The 22,891-nt window shown below is 40.9% G+C and overlaps 1 protein-coding gene across 1 annotated transcript in view; it reads right to left on the minus strand.

Moving 5' to 3' along the window:
• Positions 1 to 22,891, minus strand: part of dnah9l (dynein, axonemal, heavy polypeptide 9 like) — a 46,424-nt gene that overhangs the window by 7,787 nt on the left and 15,746 nt on the right. The window contains exons 43-81 of the mRNA XM_061731076.1: positions 22,686 to 22,817; positions 22,381 to 22,554; positions 22,066 to 22,270; positions 21,736 to 21,901; positions 21,513 to 21,615; positions 20,219 to 20,356; positions 20,015 to 20,116; positions 19,668 to 19,829; positions 19,486 to 19,569; positions 19,059 to 19,168; positions 18,812 to 18,974; positions 18,545 to 18,668; positions 17,044 to 17,186; positions 16,772 to 16,933; positions 16,574 to 16,633; positions 16,306 to 16,479; positions 16,058 to 16,204; positions 15,730 to 15,843; positions 14,507 to 14,650; positions 13,845 to 14,027; positions 13,431 to 13,532; positions 12,779 to 12,913; positions 12,472 to 12,645; positions 12,210 to 12,342; positions 11,999 to 12,101; positions 11,421 to 11,543; positions 11,120 to 11,324; positions 9,898 to 10,062; positions 9,638 to 9,778; positions 9,200 to 9,370; positions 9,006 to 9,128; positions 7,381 to 7,574; positions 6,996 to 7,144; positions 6,715 to 6,842; positions 6,385 to 6,522; positions 6,129 to 6,218; positions 5,845 to 6,036; positions 5,649 to 5,768; positions 5,358 to 5,417 (exon numbers count right to left, since the gene is read on the minus strand). Of these exons, the coding sequence (XP_061587060.1) occupies positions 5,358 to 5,417; positions 5,649 to 5,768; positions 5,845 to 6,036; positions 6,129 to 6,218; positions 6,385 to 6,522; positions 6,715 to 6,842; positions 6,996 to 7,144; positions 7,381 to 7,574; positions 9,006 to 9,128; positions 9,200 to 9,370; positions 9,638 to 9,778; positions 9,898 to 10,062; positions 11,120 to 11,324; positions 11,421 to 11,543; positions 11,999 to 12,101; positions 12,210 to 12,342; positions 12,472 to 12,645; positions 12,779 to 12,913; positions 13,431 to 13,532; positions 13,845 to 14,027; positions 14,507 to 14,650; positions 15,730 to 15,843; positions 16,058 to 16,204; positions 16,306 to 16,479; positions 16,574 to 16,633; positions 16,772 to 16,933; positions 17,044 to 17,186; positions 18,545 to 18,668; positions 18,812 to 18,974; positions 19,059 to 19,168; positions 19,486 to 19,569; positions 19,668 to 19,829; positions 20,015 to 20,116; positions 20,219 to 20,356; positions 21,513 to 21,615; positions 21,736 to 21,901; positions 22,066 to 22,270; positions 22,381 to 22,554; positions 22,686 to 22,817 (5,436 nt within the window). The remainder of the gene's footprint in view (positions 1 to 5,357; positions 5,418 to 5,648; positions 5,769 to 5,844; positions 6,037 to 6,128; positions 6,219 to 6,384; positions 6,523 to 6,714; positions 6,843 to 6,995; positions 7,145 to 7,380; positions 7,575 to 9,005; positions 9,129 to 9,199; positions 9,371 to 9,637; positions 9,779 to 9,897; positions 10,063 to 11,119; positions 11,325 to 11,420; positions 11,544 to 11,998; positions 12,102 to 12,209; positions 12,343 to 12,471; positions 12,646 to 12,778; positions 12,914 to 13,430; positions 13,533 to 13,844; positions 14,028 to 14,506; positions 14,651 to 15,729; positions 15,844 to 16,057; positions 16,205 to 16,305; positions 16,480 to 16,573; positions 16,634 to 16,771; positions 16,934 to 17,043; positions 17,187 to 18,544; positions 18,669 to 18,811; positions 18,975 to 19,058; positions 19,169 to 19,485; positions 19,570 to 19,667; positions 19,830 to 20,014; positions 20,117 to 20,218; positions 20,357 to 21,512; positions 21,616 to 21,735; positions 21,902 to 22,065; positions 22,271 to 22,380; positions 22,555 to 22,685; positions 22,818 to 22,891) is intronic.

Genomic DNA, 22,891 nt, shown 5'->3' on the forward strand with positions numbered 1-22,891 from the left:
TTGGATCGGTACTTTAGTCTTAGTTTTTGCTTTTGTTTCAGTCTTAGTCTGGGATTTGGGACGTTCATTCTCAGTTTCAGTTCCTGGTAGTCCCTCATCAGGAACTGCTTTCAGTTTAAATTCTCTTCCCAAGCTGCTTGTTTTTGTTTCAACTCTTTGCGCTTTCTTTCAACTAGCCCAGGGTTTGCCTCATTGCTGCAGGAGGGCACAATATGGCCGTCCTCACCACACTTGAAACAGTACCATGGGCGGGGCTTCTTTATGAGTTTTGACTCTGTGGGGGGTGAGGGTTCCTCCACAGCGGGAACTTTGGTCTTAGCCTTTGTCTTTTTACTTGGCTTAGACGCCTGGCTTGAACTAAGAGAAGCCTTTAGAGAAGCTATTTGGGCTTGTAGCCTTGCCATTTGCTTTTCTAGTTTTTGTCCATCATAGGGGGCAGTTTCTGCTATGTCAACATCAGAGGCATATTCTTCCACTGAGAGTGAGTTTGACTGAGCTTTTGTTTTGGTAACCCCCAAGTGCTGTTTCATCCGGCTGGACTTAGCAGCTTGCCTGTCCTCCTCAGAACGTATCAAGAGGAGTAACTCAGAAAAGGAGGGCGGGTTATTTTTCTTTTGCTCAAGCTGGAGACTTGTAATTAAGCCATTGTACCAGCAGCCTCTGCAGAATTGCTTAAGCAGCTGGCGATCTGAATCACTAGCAGTCAGCCCACCTCTTTTGATAACTTTACCCAGGACTGTCTGCAAGCGTTGCAAATAGCCAGAAGGCTTTTCACCAGAGTCTTGGTTCGTGTTTAGGAATTTTGCGAAAAGTTCATCCCCATCCTCGATGATACCATAAGCAGAGTCAAGAAGAGCAAGATATTCATGGGGGGTAGAGTCGGGCCCAAGATGCTTGACAATGGTAGCAGCAGGCGGAAGGAGACTCTCAACCATTTTCCTGGTTGTATGTTTGTCAGACATGGCGGGGTCTGCAAGATAGAACTCAACAGTACTGCGCCATGTGTCATAATCAGACTCTGAATTTGGGCACATGGTCTTCCCTGAGAAGGGTCTGAGCCTGGTATTCCCATGATAATGGAAAGGTAGTTCACTGTTTTTAATTACATGTTCAACCACTACTTTTTGCACTTCTGGAGTGGTAAGTTGTTCAGAAGGTAAGTACAAGGTTTGTTTTCTAGGCAGGGAAGACGCCTCTGTACCTACATCGAGTGGGAGTGAACCACGTCCAGAGGAGTGGGTCAGATCAGCATTTACGTTTACAGAACCTGCGTTAACTGCTACGTCAGCTGTATGTGCGGGGCTAGCATGCTGAGGTTCCTGGTTATCTTTTGATGCATCTAGTTCGGTTGTGTCAGGTTTGGTAAACTCTTGAATTCTAGCCAGTTCATCTAACAAAACCTTCTCAAAATCTGCCCCACTTAACTTAGCCACATCCCTCAGTTTGCTCAAGAAAGTCTGGGTCAAGACAGAACCTCTGTTTGCGGTGTACAGCTCAGAAAGAAGCTGAATGTGGTGGGTGACATCTGGGTTACTGGTAGGCATGTCACAGGGTAAGCTATCCCGAATATACTCAATACCTTCACCTGATGCATATTCTACTATGGCTGTATTTTTGAATTTAGCCTCAGTGCTGGTAACCTTAATTACCCTTTCAATGTCACCATACCGTCTTAAGTGCTCAAGGACTTCAACATCTGTATCACTACCAGTTATGCCACTTACTAGAACAGAATTAGGCACTTTAACATTTTCAGATGTAACCGTATCCATGTTTGGTTATCAGTGTTCACAGATGGAGTGCAATAAAAATGTCAACTGTTCAACTTCCACGTCACAAGAATTTAAACCATCTCCTGGCTGGCTCGCCAAGATTTATGTAGCGCCCTTAGTCTAAACTATAGATCCCAACTATAATAATAATGACACTAACATTCACCTAGGTTCGGAATAAGATGGATTTCTTGAATTAATTAATGGACTCACGAGGGGAGACTGGACGTGAAGTTGAATAGTAACAAATTTTATTGCCTCAGTAGCAATAATATGGCAGTGCAAACAAAATATAACATTTGGTACAAAATAGAGCTCTTTCAAAAATACCCAAAATAAAATAAAACAAAGTTCAAATAAAAGTGTCCCTTTTTCCAGAGATTAAAGAGTTCTTTGACTTGGTGTGTGCACACGGTTCCTAACACTACCCGGGTAGTTCTATTGTAATGGTCTTATCTGGACTTGAATTGATGAAATGAGTCGATGGTCCTGATGTCTTCTGAGGGCGGACCTCACGGCTGGCCACACCTGGTCCGTCCACAGTCGATCGTCTCTTATGTTGGCTCGCCACTGAACCCACAAGGATTCAGAATGATCCAGTTCTGGTCTACAGGAATCAAAAACCAATCGGAGTTCACAATGAGAGGGCCCACAGACAGGAACGCTCCTCCGTTAGCTTCTCACACACACAGGATTAAATTCAGTTCTTTAGTTTATTCACAGCTTTTTAGGTCGTTCGGACGGACCTTTCAGGTCGACATCTTAACCGGGACTGGGAAAAACGTGACCCGAGACACATATAAAGCAAGTGCGCCACTCTGTGGTCGGGCGTGGTATTACACCTCTAAATAACATAGACAGGTTTAGTAACCACTCTTTTCATGTGGGTTACACATGGAAAAAAATAAATTTAACAACAAAAATCATCTTACTTACAATTTTGTCTTGTATTTGCAGACCGTGAAGCCAAGATTTCATGTATGATGTTGTCAGGTTCATTTAATTTGTTAACATGCATCCATCTTTGGAATCTACACACTTTTCCTAATTTGGACATGTACGTCAGGGTCATCTGTCAGTGTTTTGGTTTAAAGGAGACATATTATGGCATTTAATGTATATTTTAAACAGGCCTTGAATGTCTTAAAAACAATCAAAAGCTTGTTTTTTCTACATAAATCAGAAATTCAGCCTGTGGGCCATGTCTCTAGTTTTACCGCTTCTAACCTCATTATCTATGAGGGATTCTGAGAGGAGGGGAGACTATGATAATGAGGCTCTGTGCTGATTGGCTGCCTGAATGACGTGTAGCAGGGGTGGGAACAAAGCCTCCGGGCAGAAGAGCAGCGGCTGCGTAAACTATTAAACCTTGTCCCATGCGATGCGATCGAACTTCAGTGACAAAATCAATTCCATTGTTTTATTTTGTATTGGACTGTCCTAACTGGCCGCGAGTTTAACGGTTTCAGTGTGGATAGAGAGCGTCCGATGTCACGCAGCTCGACGCGATAGTCGGACGCTCGCATGCAGTTACGCGGTGTAAACGGATATTAAGCCTGAATTACGGTTCTGCATTAAATCGACGCGTACCCTACGCCGTAGGCTCTGCGTTGGTGTAACGCGGAACCATAAATCAGCCTTTTGTTACCTGAAGAGGGATCCGGGTCACCTCGTCTTCTCACTAATTCACACAGGTAGATTTAATTGAATTCTAAACAGGTACACCACAGTTATTTACTCCGATTCCTCATCATTTCATTTCTTATGTTACAAGACAAATGAATCATGTTAACTGTAAAGAAATCACAACACTCAAGGTTCACAAATGGCAACTTTATTGTTAAAAAAATAAAACATAAGTTGTATATAAATAACATTTATGCACTATTGCTGGCTCAAGGAAGGACCATGCATCTTCTGAAGGTGTCGTTGAACAGCTTCAGGTGCGTTGCTTGGAAGATCTGAAACCATAAACAGAAAAAAATGTATTACGGTACTAATAGAGCTCCGTAACACGGAGTAACACCAGTGTTGTGCCAAAAAGTGATTGCCTGCCAGAATCTGATTTCTGGCCTCGGGAGCGCGCACAGCAGCCCGTTGAGCGATAGCGCTAAAACGTCAGATTTTCAGATTATGAAGCTCAAGAATGAGATCAAATCATATTTAGGCAGAAACAACTTTTCATTAACTGTATTTGGCCATCAATCCATTTTTGGCAGATGAAAATGCCTATTTTGTGTTGTAATGGTCCTATCCTGTGAGCTCTAGTGTTTATATTATGAAGCTCAAGAATGAGATCAAATCATATTTAGGAAGAAACAACCTTTCATTAACTGTATTTGGTCTTCAATCAATTTTTGGCAGGTAAAAAGACCCATTTTCAGGGGAGAAATCAGATTCTGGCAGGCAATCACTTTTTGGCACGACACCGGAGCTAAGCTAAATACTTAGCCCATGCATAGATCATACTTGTAAACAAATATAAATAACATAAAAAATGTACGTTCTTACCGCTGACTCGTGTGCGTGCAGTTGCCGGGTCCGTGCTGTTGGTACTTTATCCTTTTATGAGGGTAAGTGTCGATGCAAAACCTCATTTCTACTGTCCCTCGTTGAAACAGTCACCGCTTCTGAACAATGCTCTGGCCGGCGGAGTTAGTTGAGGCCAACCAAGACGTGGTTTGTATTTTGGTGACGTAACGAAAATGCACAAATCTGAACGGCTCCTAAAAGCCACATGACACTGGAAGGATCCTCCGGGCGGGGTGTACAGACACTGCAGAATTTGGTTGCCTTCCTCCTTCTCTGAGTTGTCAGGGTGAGGGGAGACCACTTTATATATGTTAAAGCAAGAAAAAACGCGTTTTTCATAATAGGTCCCCTTTAATACTCAATAGTGTAACATTGACTGCGTTTACATGCGGTCAATAACCCTTTTAAAACTGAACATTGGCAATAACCCGAATTTGCACGGCCATGTAAACACCAATAACCCCTTTGAATAACCCAAATTTGCTTGGGTTACTGCTTTTAAAACCCGAATATTTGGTCATGTATACACCAAACGGAATATCCCGATCAAACAGAACATTAATTTGTTTTCTGCGCATGCTCTTTTCGCAAGGAATCTTGGTCTTTTGGAGACCACACTTTTGGAGTGAGGAGGAGACTAATCATTTTATAAAAGTAATGAAGGATATGAACATTTTGGCATTTGTAGACGGTAGAAAGTACTGGGATAGCGAGATTTACAAGAAAGTGAGCGAAAAGTTGCGCGAAGGAGCATTTGTTTTGAATTTGGATACAGGAAGAAGAAGCGGAAATGACGGGAATTGCGTCATGATGTTCTCCGTGCGTCGCTGGTTTGATCGAGATATCCCAAATGATTAATTACCATGTATACAGGGATAACCCTGTTTACTCACGCATGTAAACGGAATATTCCGAATGTTTCAGTAACAGTAAGTAAGAATCAGTAAGAATATTAGCAATAACCTGAATTTTGACTGCATGTAAATGTAGTCATTAAGGAGGCTGAACTGTGTCAAGGAAATGTCTCCTAAAACAAGATTTACTTTAACTTACCTGGTAATCTAGATTGGAGGGGATGACAAACCCAGGTACCAACGCAAGTTTTCGGTCGAACTAATAAGAAAATAGAGAAGAAATTAAATTTTTCCTTTCATAGGAGAGTAAAACTTCTTGCACCGGTCCAACTTTACACCTGGTCTAAACTGAAGTACTTTAAACAGTACTTTCTCAAGACAGTTAGGTAGCACCTATGTTTAGTCCATTTCTTCTTTGGCAAAACAGCAAAATCTCCCCAAACAGTCATACTCATTCATTATTCTTTCTTTCTTGAATTTTCATACAAACCTGGTTGGGCTGCATGTATTCTTCCAGGTACGTTCTGCAGAGCCGTCGGTCCCAGTCATCGGTGATGTGTCCTCCATACATGATCTCCCCAAACAGATATCTCAGGTCTTCCCATGGCACCTTCATCATTATAATATTAGAAAATAATTTCAAATACAATCATCACCTCAGTCATCCTCATTGAAACACACCGCACCTGTGCATTGGCCTCCAGGTAGTTGTATAGAACATTAACTGATATAGTAAGGTCTCCGGTGTTGAATGGATACTTTCTGTTCCAGCCCTGAGGCCCAAACTTCCTCCTCTCAGCCACACACGCATGAAAGTAACACAGAGAGAAGAGGATGGTCTTGAACTCCTGCTCACGGCTGCATTGGTCCAGTATGTCCTGGAGCGTGGTCAGTGTAGGAACAAATAAATGTCTTTGTGTGACCAATATCTACAGAAGTTGGGGTAGTAAGGTAAAGTAGAAATCCTCACCTGGTCAAAGTGATCCAGAGCAGCGTGCAAGTTGGCAAGCATGCCTGTAGGTGGTTCATTGGTGATTTTGATGGCATTTTCCAGAATGCCCTAAATGTATAATGTAAAAAAAATAACTTTCTTATGACTTAGTGTCCATGTTTCAGTTCAGAATTTCATTGAACATAGAAGAAATATAATTTGATTAGAGAAAGGACTCCTGGGTGGATGCATTAATCATTCGTATCCTTAATGCATGTACAGTACGCTACACTACCTGTGGTATAATATGTTCTTGGGGCGTAGATGCTGGCTCAGCACTCATAAACACTCTGTAGTCTGGATGACTGCTCTCACAGAAACGCCCCAGGAGCTTCTCCAGCGTACCCAGCCAGCGAGCAACCAGATGGATGTTCTGCAGGGAAATGGCATGTAGTAGTGTAAACAAGACGGTAATGACTCAACACAATCATTATCATGCATAAAATATTATATTTCTTCTTTATTAATTACTGGTGTACCTAAAAGGAAGTCAACATGTTTAAAAAACAGAAGGAACACTATGTACATGTCTAAAAAAAAAAGCTTTTTTTAGCCCCAGTCATACCTGCAATATAACCCAGTGTCCTTCCTTGGCAGCCGTTTCCATGGCAATCTCAGCAACTGTTTCTTGTCCTTGACCCAATGAGACATTGTGAAGCTTCCCATGGTCTATGGTGAAACCCAATTTCCTTCCTGGAATGCACAACACTGGATATTTTTATGTGCTTACATACTAAAAACGCAAATGAAAAAAAAAAAACCTGCAACAAACCCCATCAGTCATTTTAATGCAAGTATAGTAGAAGTATCTTATGATGTATTTGTGTGCTTATTTGTGAGCATTACCAAGTGACTCGACATCTTTAAGTGGGTCCACGCCGGGTGAAAGAATGAAAAACACAGGAGACGCAGGACCACTTTCTTTAAAAGACTTTGCAAATTCAGTTTTCCTTCCCTCGGTATACTTCACTCCAAGCTTCTCATCCACAAAGTTCCTACAGTGTCCAAATAAATAAATGAAGATAAAATGCTTGGCTTTGAAGTCACAAAAAAGTGGTTGTGTAGAGGTACCAAAATACTCATTGTAATTATATATTAGAATATTTTTTCAAATTAAATTCAATACAATTCCTTATGAGGACGTGGAGGTAAACAAGCTGATTTGTCACCAAAATGCAATACATAATCTTGAAAATCAGAAAAAAACTAAATGAAAATCCGCCCTCATCACCTAAGAGCATAGGTCATACGGTCCGGTCTCAAGGCTCTTATCATGACAAGTTTCTGCAGTGAACTTTTCCCCTTCCATTCTTGTGGAAACTTCTCCTTTTCTGGACACTCCGACTCCACCAGTTTCTTCCAACGCTTGGGTGAGCCTTCAATGTCCCGGTCCAGCCCTCTGAACTCATCGATGAAGCTCATTGCCTGGGCAAAAACAAGCCATTTAGAGGAAACGCAGTTTATTAAGGAAATAAATATGCCTCTTCCATTCTTGAGGGTATTTAATTTGGTGTATGAAGTGACAACCAACTTAAAATCCTCATATAATGCAACCCTACCAATTATTTTGAGGCTTCCAAGGTATGAGAACATTTAATACAGTCAGTTAGATTACGCATATAGAGTATAAGTATCCAGCCTCTGCATGTCTATCTCCATCCAAATTCATATTCTGCATTTGCTGCACCTTACACATCTGTAACAAAAAGCTACAACACCATTTTCTACACCCCCAGAAAGAGGGGTGGAGAGGAGTCAAATAACTCACTTGACTTCCAAGAGCTGGCTGGTATAAACAAAGTTTGAAGGACATAGTTGCAAAGTGAGCTTTTGTACTCTACCCTTGTGGTATTTTGACCAAAGCATGTCACAGTTATTCTAATAGGACCTCAGAAAACTGTCTCAATGTTTGATTTACTATGTCTCCTTTAAAGGGAAAGTTCGGTTTTTTACAACCTGGACCTTATTTCTGGCATTTTTTATGGTCGTATACTCACCCAGGCAAGTTTGGTGTCATTTGGAGTCCTTCGGAAGATATTAGGGGTTTTTTTGCGAGCCGCTTCTCCATATAATGGTAGCGCATGGGGGCACCGCGGGACACAGACGATGCAGCATCTAAATAACACATGATTGCCGCGAAACCCGTTCATTTATTTTATGAATCACTAGATCTGCTTCCAGGACCTGTTGTCTACATCCGGGGCTGTGTGTGTAACAAATAAATCAGTTGTAAACAAGACCTCTGAACTCATGACGTCATCTCTGTGCGCGCGTCCCAGACACAGCTCCGTGTACAGCTGGAGTTCGCTACTGTTAGTTTACTGATAGTTATTTGAAACATGTCTGAATATTTGTCAAATTCTGAGGTTGTGGACGACGACTTTGAATATGATGGACGTCCTTACCGTTCTGAGCTGGAGTATACGGCTGAAGAGCTCACTGAACGGAGGACAGAGTGCGCGCACAGAGATGACGTCATGAGTTTAGAGGTCTTGTTTACAAACTGATTTATTTGTTACACACACAGCCCCGGATGTAGACAACAGGTCCTGGAAGCAGATCTAGTGATTCATAAAATAAATGAAGAGTTTCGCGGCAATCATGTGTTATTTAGACGCTGCATCGTCTGTGTCCCGCTGTGCCCCATTCACTACCATTATATGGAGAAGCGGCTCGCAAAAAAACCCCTAATATCTTCCGAAGGACTCCAAATGACACCAAACTTGCCTGGGTGAGTATACGACCATATATAGAAATAAGGTCCAGGTTGTAAAAAAACGAACTTTCCCTTTAAGGTGTAATTCACACCCCACTGGCACCAACATGTCCTTTGTGTTTACGTATGTGCTTATGAACCTTGACAGCGCTCCATACTGAGTTGGAGAGAAAGTCGAGGGGACTGACGTAGCTGTGGTCAATGTTGAAACGCAACAGGAAGTCTAGCTCTCGCACGTCGATCTCCTTGTCCATCAGGAGCAGCTGAAAGAAAGCGAGCGATGTCAGTGAGTCAGCATAATTGTAGGCCGACACTGACATGAGCACCTACCGACCTGGAAGGCTAGCTGTGCACTAAAGGTGAGCTTGTCTTTTTCAAACAGCCCCCTGCTGATGTAGTTGAAGGTGGAGAACGTAACGCAGTCTATGAGCATGTTTACTCTGTTCTTCACGTCCTCGCAGGCCTCTGCCATCGCCACCGCCTTGTGGAAAACAATATTGAAGGCCTGAGAACAAGAGAAAAAAAAATGTGCGCATTTCATTTGTTACCAGTGAACCAGTTGGTTTACCTATCATATTACATTTCATATTTCATTAGACTAAATCGTATATATAATGAAATTCAGAGTTTACCTTGTGTTTGCCACTTGGAATTACATTAAATTAAATGATTTATGACAACAATCTGTTTCAGAGGTTTTGCACCATTTTAAGAGGAAACACAACACTGTTCTTAAGTTGTGAATCCAATGCCAGCAATCCCTCTTGGTTACCTTGAGGCTGAACTGGTACATGGGGTTGATCTTGTTAAGATCGTTCATGATGAAGTAGAGCAGAGAAGCTCTGACAGCAACGGCACGATAGTGCTCTCTGGCTTCATTGATTTTGACTTCATTAGCTTTGGCTTCCAGAACCTGAGAACAATAGATAGATATAAGAAATGCAGTTGGAGAAGATGCGAAAATATGATTAAAAAGTCAAATAAGTCAACTGAGCCTCTCACATTACCACAACAAAGCATTTATGCACTTACCTTAATCTCAATCTCAGCAGCGGTGTGCTTTGTTGTCTCAAGCTTCTCCACCAGCACGGTGTCGCCTAGGAAATGACTTTCTGCAGCAGAGAGCCTGGTCAGCAGCTCGTCCTCCAAAAGCTTGAGCTCAATCTTAAACATGTTCTGCTGTTTTGTAAGTTCACTCTGCAGAAAGATCATGCGGGGGGCATTTAAAATCACTCCTTTTGTGCTTTAGAGTGTTTCTTAGGTACATTATGTTACCAGCAGTGTTGTCAGATCTATTATAATCATTGTATTTTTTACAATAGATTTGATGTCTGTATGATGTAAGATCAATAGTTGAACATTTACAATTTTTTCACGACTAGTATTCACTATTAGCCTAATTTGGAATCAGATTCAATTGTTTGTTATTAATCTGGTGTTTTATGTTACATTTTATAATCTTCCTCTCTCATGCAGACAGGCCTCCTTCGCCCCTCGCCTAGTGCCGTCATAATACAATGCATATTGCACATTTTCAAATCTTTTAACGTACAATAGTGTTTGTGAGAATACGATAGTTCCGGACTTGCTGTATGATCATCTAGTTTTGGGTATCTGTGAACACTGTGTGTGACTGACATTGAAAATCCCCAGCAACACAACAAGGTTACTCTGTCTGAGGCCCCCCGGTTGTAAAAATATGTCAGAGCTACGTATCTGCTGGGTTATATATATCTTACATTTCATTTTAATGTCAGCCTCTAAAAATGTAAACCAAACAAAATAATAGACTGTGGCTGTGAAGCTTGGAGTTCTTCCTAATGCAAACGATGGACTACAATCAGCTTTTTTTCTGGTATATATGAGCTGTAATGTCTGGCAGGACATGCCATTACTTCAGTTGTCCTATCTGTGGTGTGGTGTTTGGACAGTTTGAACCCAAAAGAGTAAAAGCAGCATTTGCCTGTGTCTGAACTGTCATGAGTTGGGTGTGTTAGTGTGAGCTCTGTTTGCTTCATTAGCTCTTGGGTCAGAACTGGATGCTCTCTCAGGCAGTGATAACGCACTTCAGCAATTTAACAACGACAAATTTACACTTACATGGTATCACAAAACATAACTTCACATAAACACATAGCAGGACTGGACTGGATAACTTTGATATTAGGTGGCTTAAAGATGAGATGCGTGACCTTGTTTTATTTGCTGTATAATACAACAATAGAGGAACCTGTTGACATTTATTCAAACCCACTTTTAGGTGCTCAAGGTCTGGTCTCTCCTGATTGACCACTTGAGCCAGGAGCTGGTCCTCCAGCCCATCCCTGGTCACTGTAAAATTGATGAGGGTGGTCTGGGCTTGGATCTCTGGTTTGTAGTGAGGGTTGGCCAACTTGGTGTGGAGAATCAGTCTGAAAGCTGGGTGGAGGAAACACTCTTTGTCCCCAACCTTTATACAGCTAGAGCAGAAGGACAGAGTGAAGAGTAGAGCATGAAAAAAGGACCAGACAGTTACCCTTCTAATCCACAAACATGGACTCATGTCAGTGTGTTACCTGCCCTTCTTGATTGTGTGTCTCCCCAGCAAAGGGTCAATAACAGGGTCAGTGGTCTCCTCCAGGTTCTCGATGAGCACAGTGTCACCTGCCACTACAGCCTGTTCAATAACATCCACGTATCTGGAGAATTGAACAGTAGCAGATACAAATATTACACAGCACTGGTGAAGAACAATAATACATGACACAAGGTGTGAAATTTAACCCTTCGTGGACTTTGTTTATTTTAAAAGCTTTCCCATTGGAAGAAATCAACATATCTAAAAAATTTTCTCAGACAGATATAGTTATATATAACCATGAGAGCTTTGTTTGTTTGTCCTTTTGTTAAGATTTTTTGTGGTTCTCCTGACTTTTATTTTGAAAGGGGTTCACATGACACTTAGGTAGAGAGAGGAGAAGACATGCAGTAACCGACAGGCTGGGATTCGAACCATTTACAAAGGGCGATAGCCTCTGTACATGGTGCGACTGCTCAACCTACTGAGGATCTGTGGATCTGTAACAGCATTTCACGTAGCGCAGAGGTCTCAGTTGAAGCAGTTATTAGCATTTCAGGAGAGTCAAACACTCACCCACTCTGTCCTAGACTGACAACTTTGAGGTTGTCACTGTAGCGGTTCTTGATCCACTTGATGCCCTGCAGCTGAGGGTCAATGAGGAGAGGCCAGCGCTCACCTGCAACAGTACATTACCTGGAGATTTGCCACAGTCGCAAAGCAAACCTGCTCTGCAGGATTTATAACGAATGTTTGAAGACCGACACTTGTTAAAACCTCTACTCACAGTTGGTGAGGATGGTAGCATTCTGAGTGGACATTTTGTCTCCTGGTAAGCCTTCGTTGTTCCACTGGGCAACTGTTGCATTATCAGTCAGCATTGACACTGGATCCAAGTCCCCCGTCATGGGAATGGGCACCTGATGAATAAAAAAATTAAAAAAATACAGAGCTGGCTTAGATATAGGAATGAGAGAGTAAGTTGACATTGAAATCTAAATATGTGGAAAGAAAGGATACAGAATAATTGTGGGAGGATTTCTGGTAACCTTTTGGCAGTGCAGAAACGGCATCCACAGGTTTTCCAGAAGCTCTCTCCTGTACTTCTTGGAGAAGGAGCCAGCATAGGAGATGAATGCTGCGGTTATGAGAACATCCCCACAGAGGGTTTCCTCTTGTTCGTGATACTCAGCCACTGAGTGGGTCCAGCGCACATTCTCACTCTGAAATGTACAGACATAAACACACTGTTGCTTCCACTTAGACTCAGGTGAGCTGACATGGCCTAATCAACATTTAAGTAAATGTCAGGAATGAAAATTAACTTTTGGTTCCAATTATTTCACGTCTTCCCACCTCCAGTCCCTTGACCAGCCGATTAGCTAGTTCAATTGTCTTGTTAGTGCAGTTGACCTCTTCCTGAAAGCGAAGCTTCTCTGCGGTGGCCTTTTCAAAAGCTGTTGTCAGAGTTTCCAGACTGCTATCCAGCTCCTGAAGAAGAAGAGACCTTCCAGGATAAAATATCTTGCACAAATAATACAATAATCATCTCAATTCTATGTTTAAACCCTATGGAACCAAACAATTAATGACACGAGACAAAACTTATAACCAGTATCTGAAACCTTTTCAAGAAAGCAGAGAGATTAAATTGCCAGTAATTAGACAAGATGATTAAAGGTTTTCAGAAGAACCTCGACTCAGAGTCTTTGAGACAAACATCTGTGTAGTTAGACTCTTTTTCCTGTAGCACGCACCCCAGTACTGATCAGTTATGCTCTGATAAAATCAATATACTATTTTTCAAGCGCAACTGGTAGTCAGCGCCCGTTCCCTGACCAAACCACCAGGGGAAACCACAACATAAAGGTAATTCAAATTGACTCAATATGAAGGTGAGGATTCCAAGGGCGATTCAGATCAATTAATTTTGTAAACACTATATCTATTCTGCACACACCAGCTATAAAACTTGCATTACTAAAAGACAATGATTAAACAGGCTTACAGCGAGCTTTTCCCTGATGACCTCTAGTTTCTCAGCAGCTTCGGCCAAATCAGCGTTAGCCTGAGACAGACACATCCTCTTCATCTCCACCTCGCAGAATACCTGGACACATGCGCGAATATGCACTTCAAGATGACAGCATGGCCTTTAACGTATTGTGTAACACACTGACAAAAACAAACAAGGTTTTACACAATCCAGTTAATATTTATTACCTTATACCTAAAGTACAAGGCCTCCCAAAATCACGGAAGGGAAGATGTGTACTTACAAAAATCTATCAGAGGCAGCAGTGTTGGAGAGAGAAAAACAAGTTTGTCAAGCAAAAGAAAACCAAACACTGAAAAAACACCACCCACGGGCTCAACTTGGGTGATGTGGAGTATTTGTGACAGCTTGAACCGATGCATGTACCTCATGGAAGCGGATGATGTTGATCACCCAGGCACACAGGCCCGCAGCGGCCGAAGATTTCTGTCGCACAAACTCAGGGTTGAACTCTGGGTCACTGAGGTAATCATCTTTGACGCACCTTACCGTGGCCTCGGGGATGTGCTCCTTGTCAAAGTTTACCAGAGCCTGCAGGAAGTCATCAACCTGGACATGCAGATCAGATGAAATTCTGTTACATCACAATACACATACTTCAATTTTCCAGATTTTATATATACTGCATATATATATATTTTTTTTAATCATGTAAATGAACTGAAAAATACAATAAAATGAAGATACAAAGATAAAACTCATAACTTATTAGACTCAAAGCATATTCCTTCCTTTTACTTTTTACATTGTTTTTCCTATGCCTATTGTCTTGCTATGATTAAATTGCTTTTTAATAAAAGTGTTGTTGACAAGATTTTAATCAAAAAGACACTCAATATACAACAGAATAAAATAATGACTCATAACAAATAACAATTTTGTGCAATGACGAAGGAAAAAAAAAAAAGCCTGAACCTGTTCTCCACACAGCTTGAGGAGCTTGTTAGCATCTCTCTTTTAAGCTGTGTGATGCCAGCTATCACTTGATGTTGACAGATGAGAAAGGAGACCTCACTGTAAAATCTCACCTTGCTCATAACCATCTTGGAGGCCTTCCAGCTGCGGTCTTTGGGGATTCGGCCTTGGGGAGACAGCAGCACCAGAACAGCTGCTGAGACGTTAGTGACGATAGCTGGAGGATTGGGAAACGTCCTCAGCTCTGTCAGGTTCAACTGGATCATGCAGTCACACAAACACACACGTAAAAACCTTTAGGGGATTGGCCTGGAAACAACCATTAACAGCTTTTTTATGTGGCCCATGGTGGACACTAGGAATGGTTGATATTTTACCGTCCACGATAAACCGTCAAAAAAATTCCCCACGGTAAGAATTTGTATCTCGTGGTAAAAACGATAAATTCCTGTTGATGACTTTTTTGTGTAAAACCGATTTATGGTTCTGTGTTAAATCCACGCACAACGTACGAGAAGGAAGGAAGGAAGGAAGGAAGGAAGGAAGGAAGGAAGGAAGGAAGGAAGGAAGGAAGAAAAGAGGAAGGGAAGAAGGAACGGAAAAAAGAAGGAAGGAAGGATGGAAGGAAAGAAGGAAGGATGGAAGGATGGAAGGAAAGAAGGAAGGAAGGAAGGACGGAAGGAAGGAAGGAAGGAAGGAAGGATGGAAGGAAAGAAGGAAGGAAGGAAATAGTAAAGAAGGAAGGAAGGAAGGAAGGAAGGAAGGAAGGAAGGGAAAAAAGAAGGAAGGAAGGAAGGAAGGAAGGAAGGAAGGAAGGAAGGAAGGAAGGAAGGAAGGAAGGGGGAGAAAACAAGGAAAGGAGGAAGGAAGGGAGAAAAGAGGAAGGGAAGAAGGAAGGAGAGAGCAGGAGGAAAGAAGGAAGGAAGGAAGGAAGGAAGGAAGGAAGGAAGGAAGGAAGGAAATGAGCCTGAAAGAAAGAAAGAAAGAAAGAAAGAAAGAAAGAAAGAAAGAAAGAAAGAAAGAAAGAAAGAAAGAAAGAAAGAAAGAAAGAAAAAAGGATAAATTCCCGTTGATGACGTTTTTGTGTAACAAACATGGCGGATCTGAGAGCGAGATAGATTTATAGTTACAAAGATGGAGTTGAATTGGTATTTTTTTTATCGTCATTTTTATCGTTATCGGGATAAATGCCAGAAACTATCGTGATACATTTTTTAGTCCATACCGCCCATCCCTAGTGGACACGTAAACAAATGGAATAAAAAAGAACAAGTAGATTAAATGTAGCACCAGGAGGGCTCTGGTCCCTACATTTATATCTGTGGAAGCACTTTACCCTGTTTAGTGTATTGAGGGCTGTGTTGGCCGCCTGCAGGGCCGGTTCAGCTTTGTCCAAGTCCTCCTCAGTCTCCTGCTGCTGTTTGGTCACCTTAGCTTGAATCGCTGCCACCTGATAAATGACAAAAATACAAAATCTGTGATGTCACGTAGCGTTATTGGTAAAATGGAGCAACCTTTCATTACTCCAATTCTGTCCATTTTTTTCCCTGACCATCTTGCTAAGAAATTGGCATAAAAAAATGTTACAAACTTTATACTGCTAACTGTATACAGTTTATTATTGCATTTTTGTCTTGGGAGGTCTTAGAATCACACACTCTTACCTTCTGCTCCTCTGCATCTGCTACAGCTCTCTCTTGGTTGACCTTCTCCGTCTGTTGCCCTATTTTAGCAATGAGAGCTTCAATATCGATGTTTCTCTGCCACAGCTCTTCCTCCTGCAGTGCCAGCTTAGCTTTAAGATCCTCCACCTGGGGAAAAATAAATAATGATGTAATTTGAGATTATATAGTGAAGGCAAAAGTCAGCAGAACCATATCAAACTTTGGCATGCATCAGTGTATCTTCTGGCCTGGGATGCAGTATTCTGGAGCTTCAGCAGTCCATTCTCTAATCTGTTCATCTTCTGGGTCAGCTCGGTGCGTTTTTTCCTCAGCAGGTTGTCATACAGCTTCATGAACTCAAGGAAACTCTTGGGAGTAGTGTAGTTGAAGTGCTTCTCATTCTGCTGGTACTTGACACTCACCTTCAGCAAACCAGCCAATAAATCGTGTTAAATAATTAAACAAAGAAGTTTGAAGGGGTGGTTATCACCTGAAGTACTTTGCAGTAGCTCTCACCTCATTGACACTTGTATGAGCGTAGGAGATGAAATCACTGATGGATGCCCTCACATTGGGCTGCACAACATGAACACAGACACAGACTGAGGATGCGCTTGTGTATGAAGTTAGAACAAGTTCATATTTCATGAGTTGATAAAGACATCTGGGGGTTGATAGAGAAGCTTCCAGCTGCATTTTGCTCTCAGTTCTTACCTCCAACCCAGGAATCTTCTCTATGAAGTTGGAGCTGACTGACTGCAGAGCCAGCTGAGGCCAGGGGTGAAACCAGTCTATGGCGGTGCAATTAACCAGAGCTGGAAACTTCCGTGCTCGTGTACGCAGCGTAAACCCGACGGGGGAGAAACATAAGACCACCTTTTGGAAAGGGAATGAGTAAATAAAGAAATCATTATTTGGCAAAATGTGTTGTAATGCTTGAGTCTCTTGTGTTGTGTGATATTAAATAGAAGTGAAACCAACTTTACCTTAAGTTGTCTTCTTATTCTCTCAATGAAAAAGCTCCAGCAGTTGTCTCGGCTGTCTATGAGTCCTAATCCCCTCAGCTCCATACGGATTGAGGTTACAATCATATCCACTTCTTCGTCACTAAACAAGTCAGGAATATCCCCTAAAAAACACAACACATGCTTAGAATTTATATGATTCTACTAAAATAAACACAACAACACATCATGCATGCACCACGTCCTTAATGCAGTCATATAATTCTAGCCTTATAAATAAAACAAACCAAAAACAATTCTGAAATTAAAAATGGCAACTTTAGACCTATTTTATTTTTATTAGGGCTATTAAAATAGCCCTAAAGCAAATACAAAATACAATTCTTAGGATTTCTGCAATGTATTGAAAATAAAATCTGGTTAAGCTGAGAAAAAAACAAAATAAACTCACTCAATTACAAAAAAACATCAATTCCATATTAATACATCTAGATATGCAAATTCACATGACAAAAAGCACAGGTGTAAATCAACATTTTTGAAACCCTTAAATGTTCCTCAGAGCAAAGAGACTGAAAACAAGGTTTCATCCTGTAAAGATGAACTGCTTTATGAGCAATTTGGAACCTTGATAATGGAGAATGTGGGCTTTTGTAAATGAAGAGCCTTTTTTTAATAATTATCCCTCTTGCGTGTATGATTGCGTAATTTCTTTTCCTCTAAGTGATCTGAAAAGGAAAATCCCTGAATTACAACCCTTTTTATCTAACTTTTTTTTAACATAATTTTATTGCTTTTCAGAATTTCAGAGAAACATAGACCAAACAAATGAAAAAAGAAAATATAAAAGAAAAACCCTCCCCCCACCCTCAAAACAAACAAAACTTGAACAGATTCAGCACATCTCGTAAGAAAATAATAAAGGCCACAATCACTACAATCAACTAATCATATTTAAAGAAAACTGTACAAAATAAAAAGCAAAATAAGTAGTACACACAGCAAGGAATTTCCCATTGACACATTAGTCTTTTCTTTGAAACCACTGCAGTGGACCTGAAGGGTCCCTCATTTTTTTAAACACGTCTTCCCTGTCTTTGTTACAAAGTCGTTACATTTCTCTTAGCCACAAATCATATGTGGGTCCAGGGTTTGCCCTCCATGTCTGGAGGATAAGCTTTTTTGTAATCACAGTTCCAAATAGAATAGCCTTTTTCTGATATTTGCTGGCCAAAGACTAGTTACCCCGAGAATTTATCTACTGTAACATTTTAAGTTTTTACAAAGCTAACATATTTATGTGGCTTTACATACTTTAATATAAGATAGTGTTATGTTGTAGCTGTGATTAGTATGTTGTCAATTCTATTAAATAACACACCTATATACATACTTATATATGTATATACATAAACAATAGTTTGGCACGAAAGAGGTCATACTACAATTGTTCAGATGTGATATTATAAGACAAAACCAGAAATCATATGCTTATTAAAAATGGCCAAGAGTGTAGACAAACCTGAGGCCAGCATGTCATTGATGAGGACCAGGAATTGCTCATCTGGAATCTGGGCGTCTGTGTGAAGGAACACTGTCCCAATATTCTTCACTCCCACTTTTATATACAATGTTGCTATATCACTCTGTAGATCATTAAAATATAGATATTTAAACAAAAAAGTCACCTTTTTAAACACTTGACAGAATAAATCAAAAATACCAACTAATAAAAGACAATATTGGATTGACTTTGTGGATCTCTGTGCACACTCGAGCGCTCCCTTACCTTGAGGTCATTGATCTCATATCCTTTACGGAGTGTGATCTGGAAAACTTCCAGAGAGCTGAGGAAAGCGGCCAATCGGCACAGACTCTGCTTCCCACTGCCCCCAACTCCCACCAGGAGGGCATTTCCATAAGGGGCTTCGAGGATGCGACTGATCCGGCAGCTGCAGACCAGAAGGGCATGCTCATTGTGTCTTAGAGAGCGTGTGACTGTAGTTTGTACACAGACGTCTACATGTGTTTCTTACATATGCTGGATGGCTTCTTCAAACAGTACCAGGTCCATGACGGCGTGCAGCTCATTATAATGCTCGAGTGCATCAGCCAGCGTCTTCTGGAGCTTCTCCCAGTCTGAAATCTATCAAAAATGCAAAAAAAGAGTCACTGAGCCTCCAAATAACTAACTTATATCACCCATATGTTTGAGAAAAGCAGTCAGTTTGTTAATGACTGCATAATGATTCTCATCAATATCCAGATAGATCAGATCACAGCAAAATTTGAGCATTAAGGTCTCTTAGCTTGGGTAAAATTGCACAACAAACTGATTTTGTTTAAAAAAGAATACTCAATTGTACTCATTTTAAGTACCTCCAACAATAAAGAAAAAACACTTATAGATGCTTGAAATAGAGAAGCTGGGACTAGCTTAGTGTGTACGTGAACACGTCTAACCTGGTGATAGCGTGGTTCTCCTAGTCCCTGAGCAAAGTGACAGTAGACCATTGGTTGGTGCATAAAAATGGAGTCGTCTATTCCCTGCAGCAAATTTGCAGAATCAGAAGCACACAGGTACAAAATACTCAACCTGATGATGTTAAACTCCAACTTGGTGAATACTTGGTGTAGTAGGCTACCTCAAAATATCTTTTACCAGCATCCACTAGGATTTTATTGAAAAGTTCCACATCCTTCTCCTCCATCAGTTTGTCAGAGTAGACCCTGGAGCTTTCGTGGAGCCAAAGGTGAACCAGGTCCATGGGGTAACGGATGCTCTCTGGCAGGGCAAACATGATACCCTACCGGTGGTATATGTGATTAGACATGAGCAGTCAATCTGTGGCACATCTCCCACAGGTGGTTGGTGTTTTGTATTTCAGCTCCTTTAATTCTTTTATTAACTACACATGTTCTATTGAAGCCATACAAGGAAACGAACAGTCATTTTTGTTTTATTCATAATTTGGGTGTCTGCACGGGTTACCTGAAAGATGTTGGAGAAGTCTCGCAGGTTGAAGATGTAGTGGAAGCGTATGGCAGTAGGAAGGAAGTTCTGGCTGACTTTTTGGTGCAGACAGATTGCCGCCTGCAGGGCAGAACCAAATGAAACCAACACAAATCAACCAGATGGGCAACGTTTGCATGCAAAATATTCTGACAACAGGAAAACACTGTGCTGGATGTGTACCTGAATGAGAGTTCCTACTGAGCGGGAGACCCCGTAACTGAACCCTCCTTGAAGGAAGTGAGCCGACAAGATGCTGGAGAAGATGGTTGCTAATGCCTCAGCACTGGGGAAATGTACTGCAAACACCGAAAAATGCCTCTGCAATAAAGAGATTAGAACGTCAGGCTTTTTTTCTGTAGTACATGCCCTGGTTTAATCTGAAAGTGCCTTCCCTGGTGTTTGAAATCCTTTGTTTGTTTGGTTTGTTCCGATGATTCCCACCTGTTCTCTGTTAAACCCTGTGTCTCTTGTCAGCTGTGTCTATTCAGACTCTTGTTTCATAGTGTTTCCCTGCTTGTCTGTTGTTTTTTTCCCTGTTTTTATGCTAATCTGTCTGTCTTTCTGCCATCTGCCGTTTCTCCTTCTGTTACTGGCTTAGGTCATTTGATATTTTGCTTAACGCACTCTTTACTTTTAAAAGCTCCCACCGTCTCCTGCATTTGGGTCTCAACTCCTGAAACGCTAACATGGCCCAAACAGCAACAGAAGTAATACCATCAGAATTATATATGTTCATCTGTCCATTATTTACCCATTTACAGTAATAGACTTCAAGGTCATGGGGATCTCTGGGAGCAGTGTAGTAACTGTAGTATTTAAATGCTGTTGTCATAGAAAGTATGGAGGTTTTTTGTGCCAAAATTAAATAAATAAATACATAATTAATTAATTAAAATTAGAATGAAATATGTCATTAATTAATTAAAATACAATTCATTTTAAGTAAAAATATATATTTATTGTTTCAGCATTTAATTAATTAATGACACATTTAATTAATGATTTCGTGTTGCGTGTGAATCATGAAATGTAAAACTGCATTTAATTAATTAATGACTGACAGTTTTACATTTACATTTCATGATTCAGCAACACGAAATCATTAATTAAATTTGTCATTAATTAATTAAATGCAGTTTTACATTTCATGATTCACACGCAACACGAAATCATTAATTAAATGTGTCATTAATTAATTAAATGCTGAAACAATAAATATATATTTTTACTTAAAATGTATTTTGTAATTGTATTTTAATTAATTAATGACATATTTCATTCTAAGTTGAATTAATTAATGACACATTTAATTAATTAATGATATATTTCATTCGCAATTTAATTAATTAATGATGTATTTATTTATTTAATTTTGGCACAAAAAATCCTCCATAAGAAAGAAGTATAAGAATGTTTCATTTGAATATTTTAGTATGCATGTTTGAGTAAGATGCACCTGTTTGCATGGTCGTACCTGCAGTCTGGGGTGGATAGAGAAGCTTCCAGACGTTGGGTTCATACAGGTGATATACTGGCAGTTATGTATTTCCTTCAATACCAGCTTTTGTCTGTCATACCTATAAAGTTTCAGTATCTTTAGATACAGATGAGCCATCACATTCTGTGTAACTGGTGGGGACTGTGCTAAGATATCTCACATCAATAGCAGTTGTGTGTCTGCCTCTCAGCAGTCTTACCAGTGACTGTAGTCAAGGTGCTGGCGTATGAGTGTGTGTGGCTGGACGGTCCCGTAAACATCTACCTCGGGCATGTTAAGGTCATCTATGAAGTAGATGAGCCTCTTAGCAGTGGGAGGAGCAAATTTTCGACCAGCTTTCTTCTCTAAGGGCTTTTCCAGGACACCTTTGGATTATATAGGTAGGTATGACAATTCAAAAAGATTAAACTCTGTCAACAACTGAGTGCTTATTTAAAAACAATAAGTGAAGCAATGTCAACTTGTGATGGTGCTTATTTGAACATGCACTGTGATCCTACAACTATGAACTCATTCTGGTGGTTCTTACGCTGCAGCATGGCAGATGTAGTGTAGTAGTTGAAGGGAACTTTTGCCACCATGTAATCCTCCTTCAGCCTGGCAACCTTGTCGGACACCAGTATGGTTTTGCCCACTCCTGCATTGCCTACCAACATTATTGGTTTGCCTCTTTGGAGTAACAAGTCCATAAAGTATGTGAGACAAATGGTTTCTGGAGTGTGGACCAGCAACGTCTGAAAAGGGCACAACATATCCTGGCTGAAATACCTACATCAGTGAGTTAGAATCATGTGTGATTATCCCTACTGGATTTAGTCTACCGTACACACTTACAACCACACACCTGTAGTGGGACGTCAGGCTCCAGTTCAAGCGGTACCATCTTTTCACTCCAAGGTGTAAACTTCTTAGTTTCAGAGTCAATGAAATAGTCAAAGACAGTACCCTGTGAGGGAAACTTCACCGCTCTCATCTCTTTTGACCACCAGCGGCTGAATTCGGCACGGTAGTCCCTGAGCTGAAACAGGTGTTGGGTAAACACGGTATAATCAAATGGTATAATGTGAACGATGTGATTACTGCCAGTTTAAAATAGAGCCAAAAAAAAAAGGAAATAGAGCCTCATGCAAACATTTGGTCACCACCCACATGATCTTGAAAGAGAGCCCCTCCAAAAGCCCAAACGCAGGCAAACACGAAGTAGATCTCGTAAAGCTCTCGGGGAGAGTCCGCTGGAGTGTTCTTCACTGTCAAAAGACAGTCCAACAAGGAGCACAGGGTCTGTATGAGCAGAAAAAACACAGGTACTACATTCAACCGAGCAACAAACAGAGGTGGACAGAGTACTCGACACA

The sequence above is a fragment of the Cololabis saira genome, chromosome 10 (genome assembly GCF_033807715.1).
Source record: "Cololabis saira isolate AMF1-May2022 chromosome 10, fColSai1.1, whole genome shotgun sequence".
Lineage (NCBI taxonomy): Eukaryota > Metazoa > Chordata > Actinopteri > Beloniformes > Belonidae > Cololabis > Cololabis saira.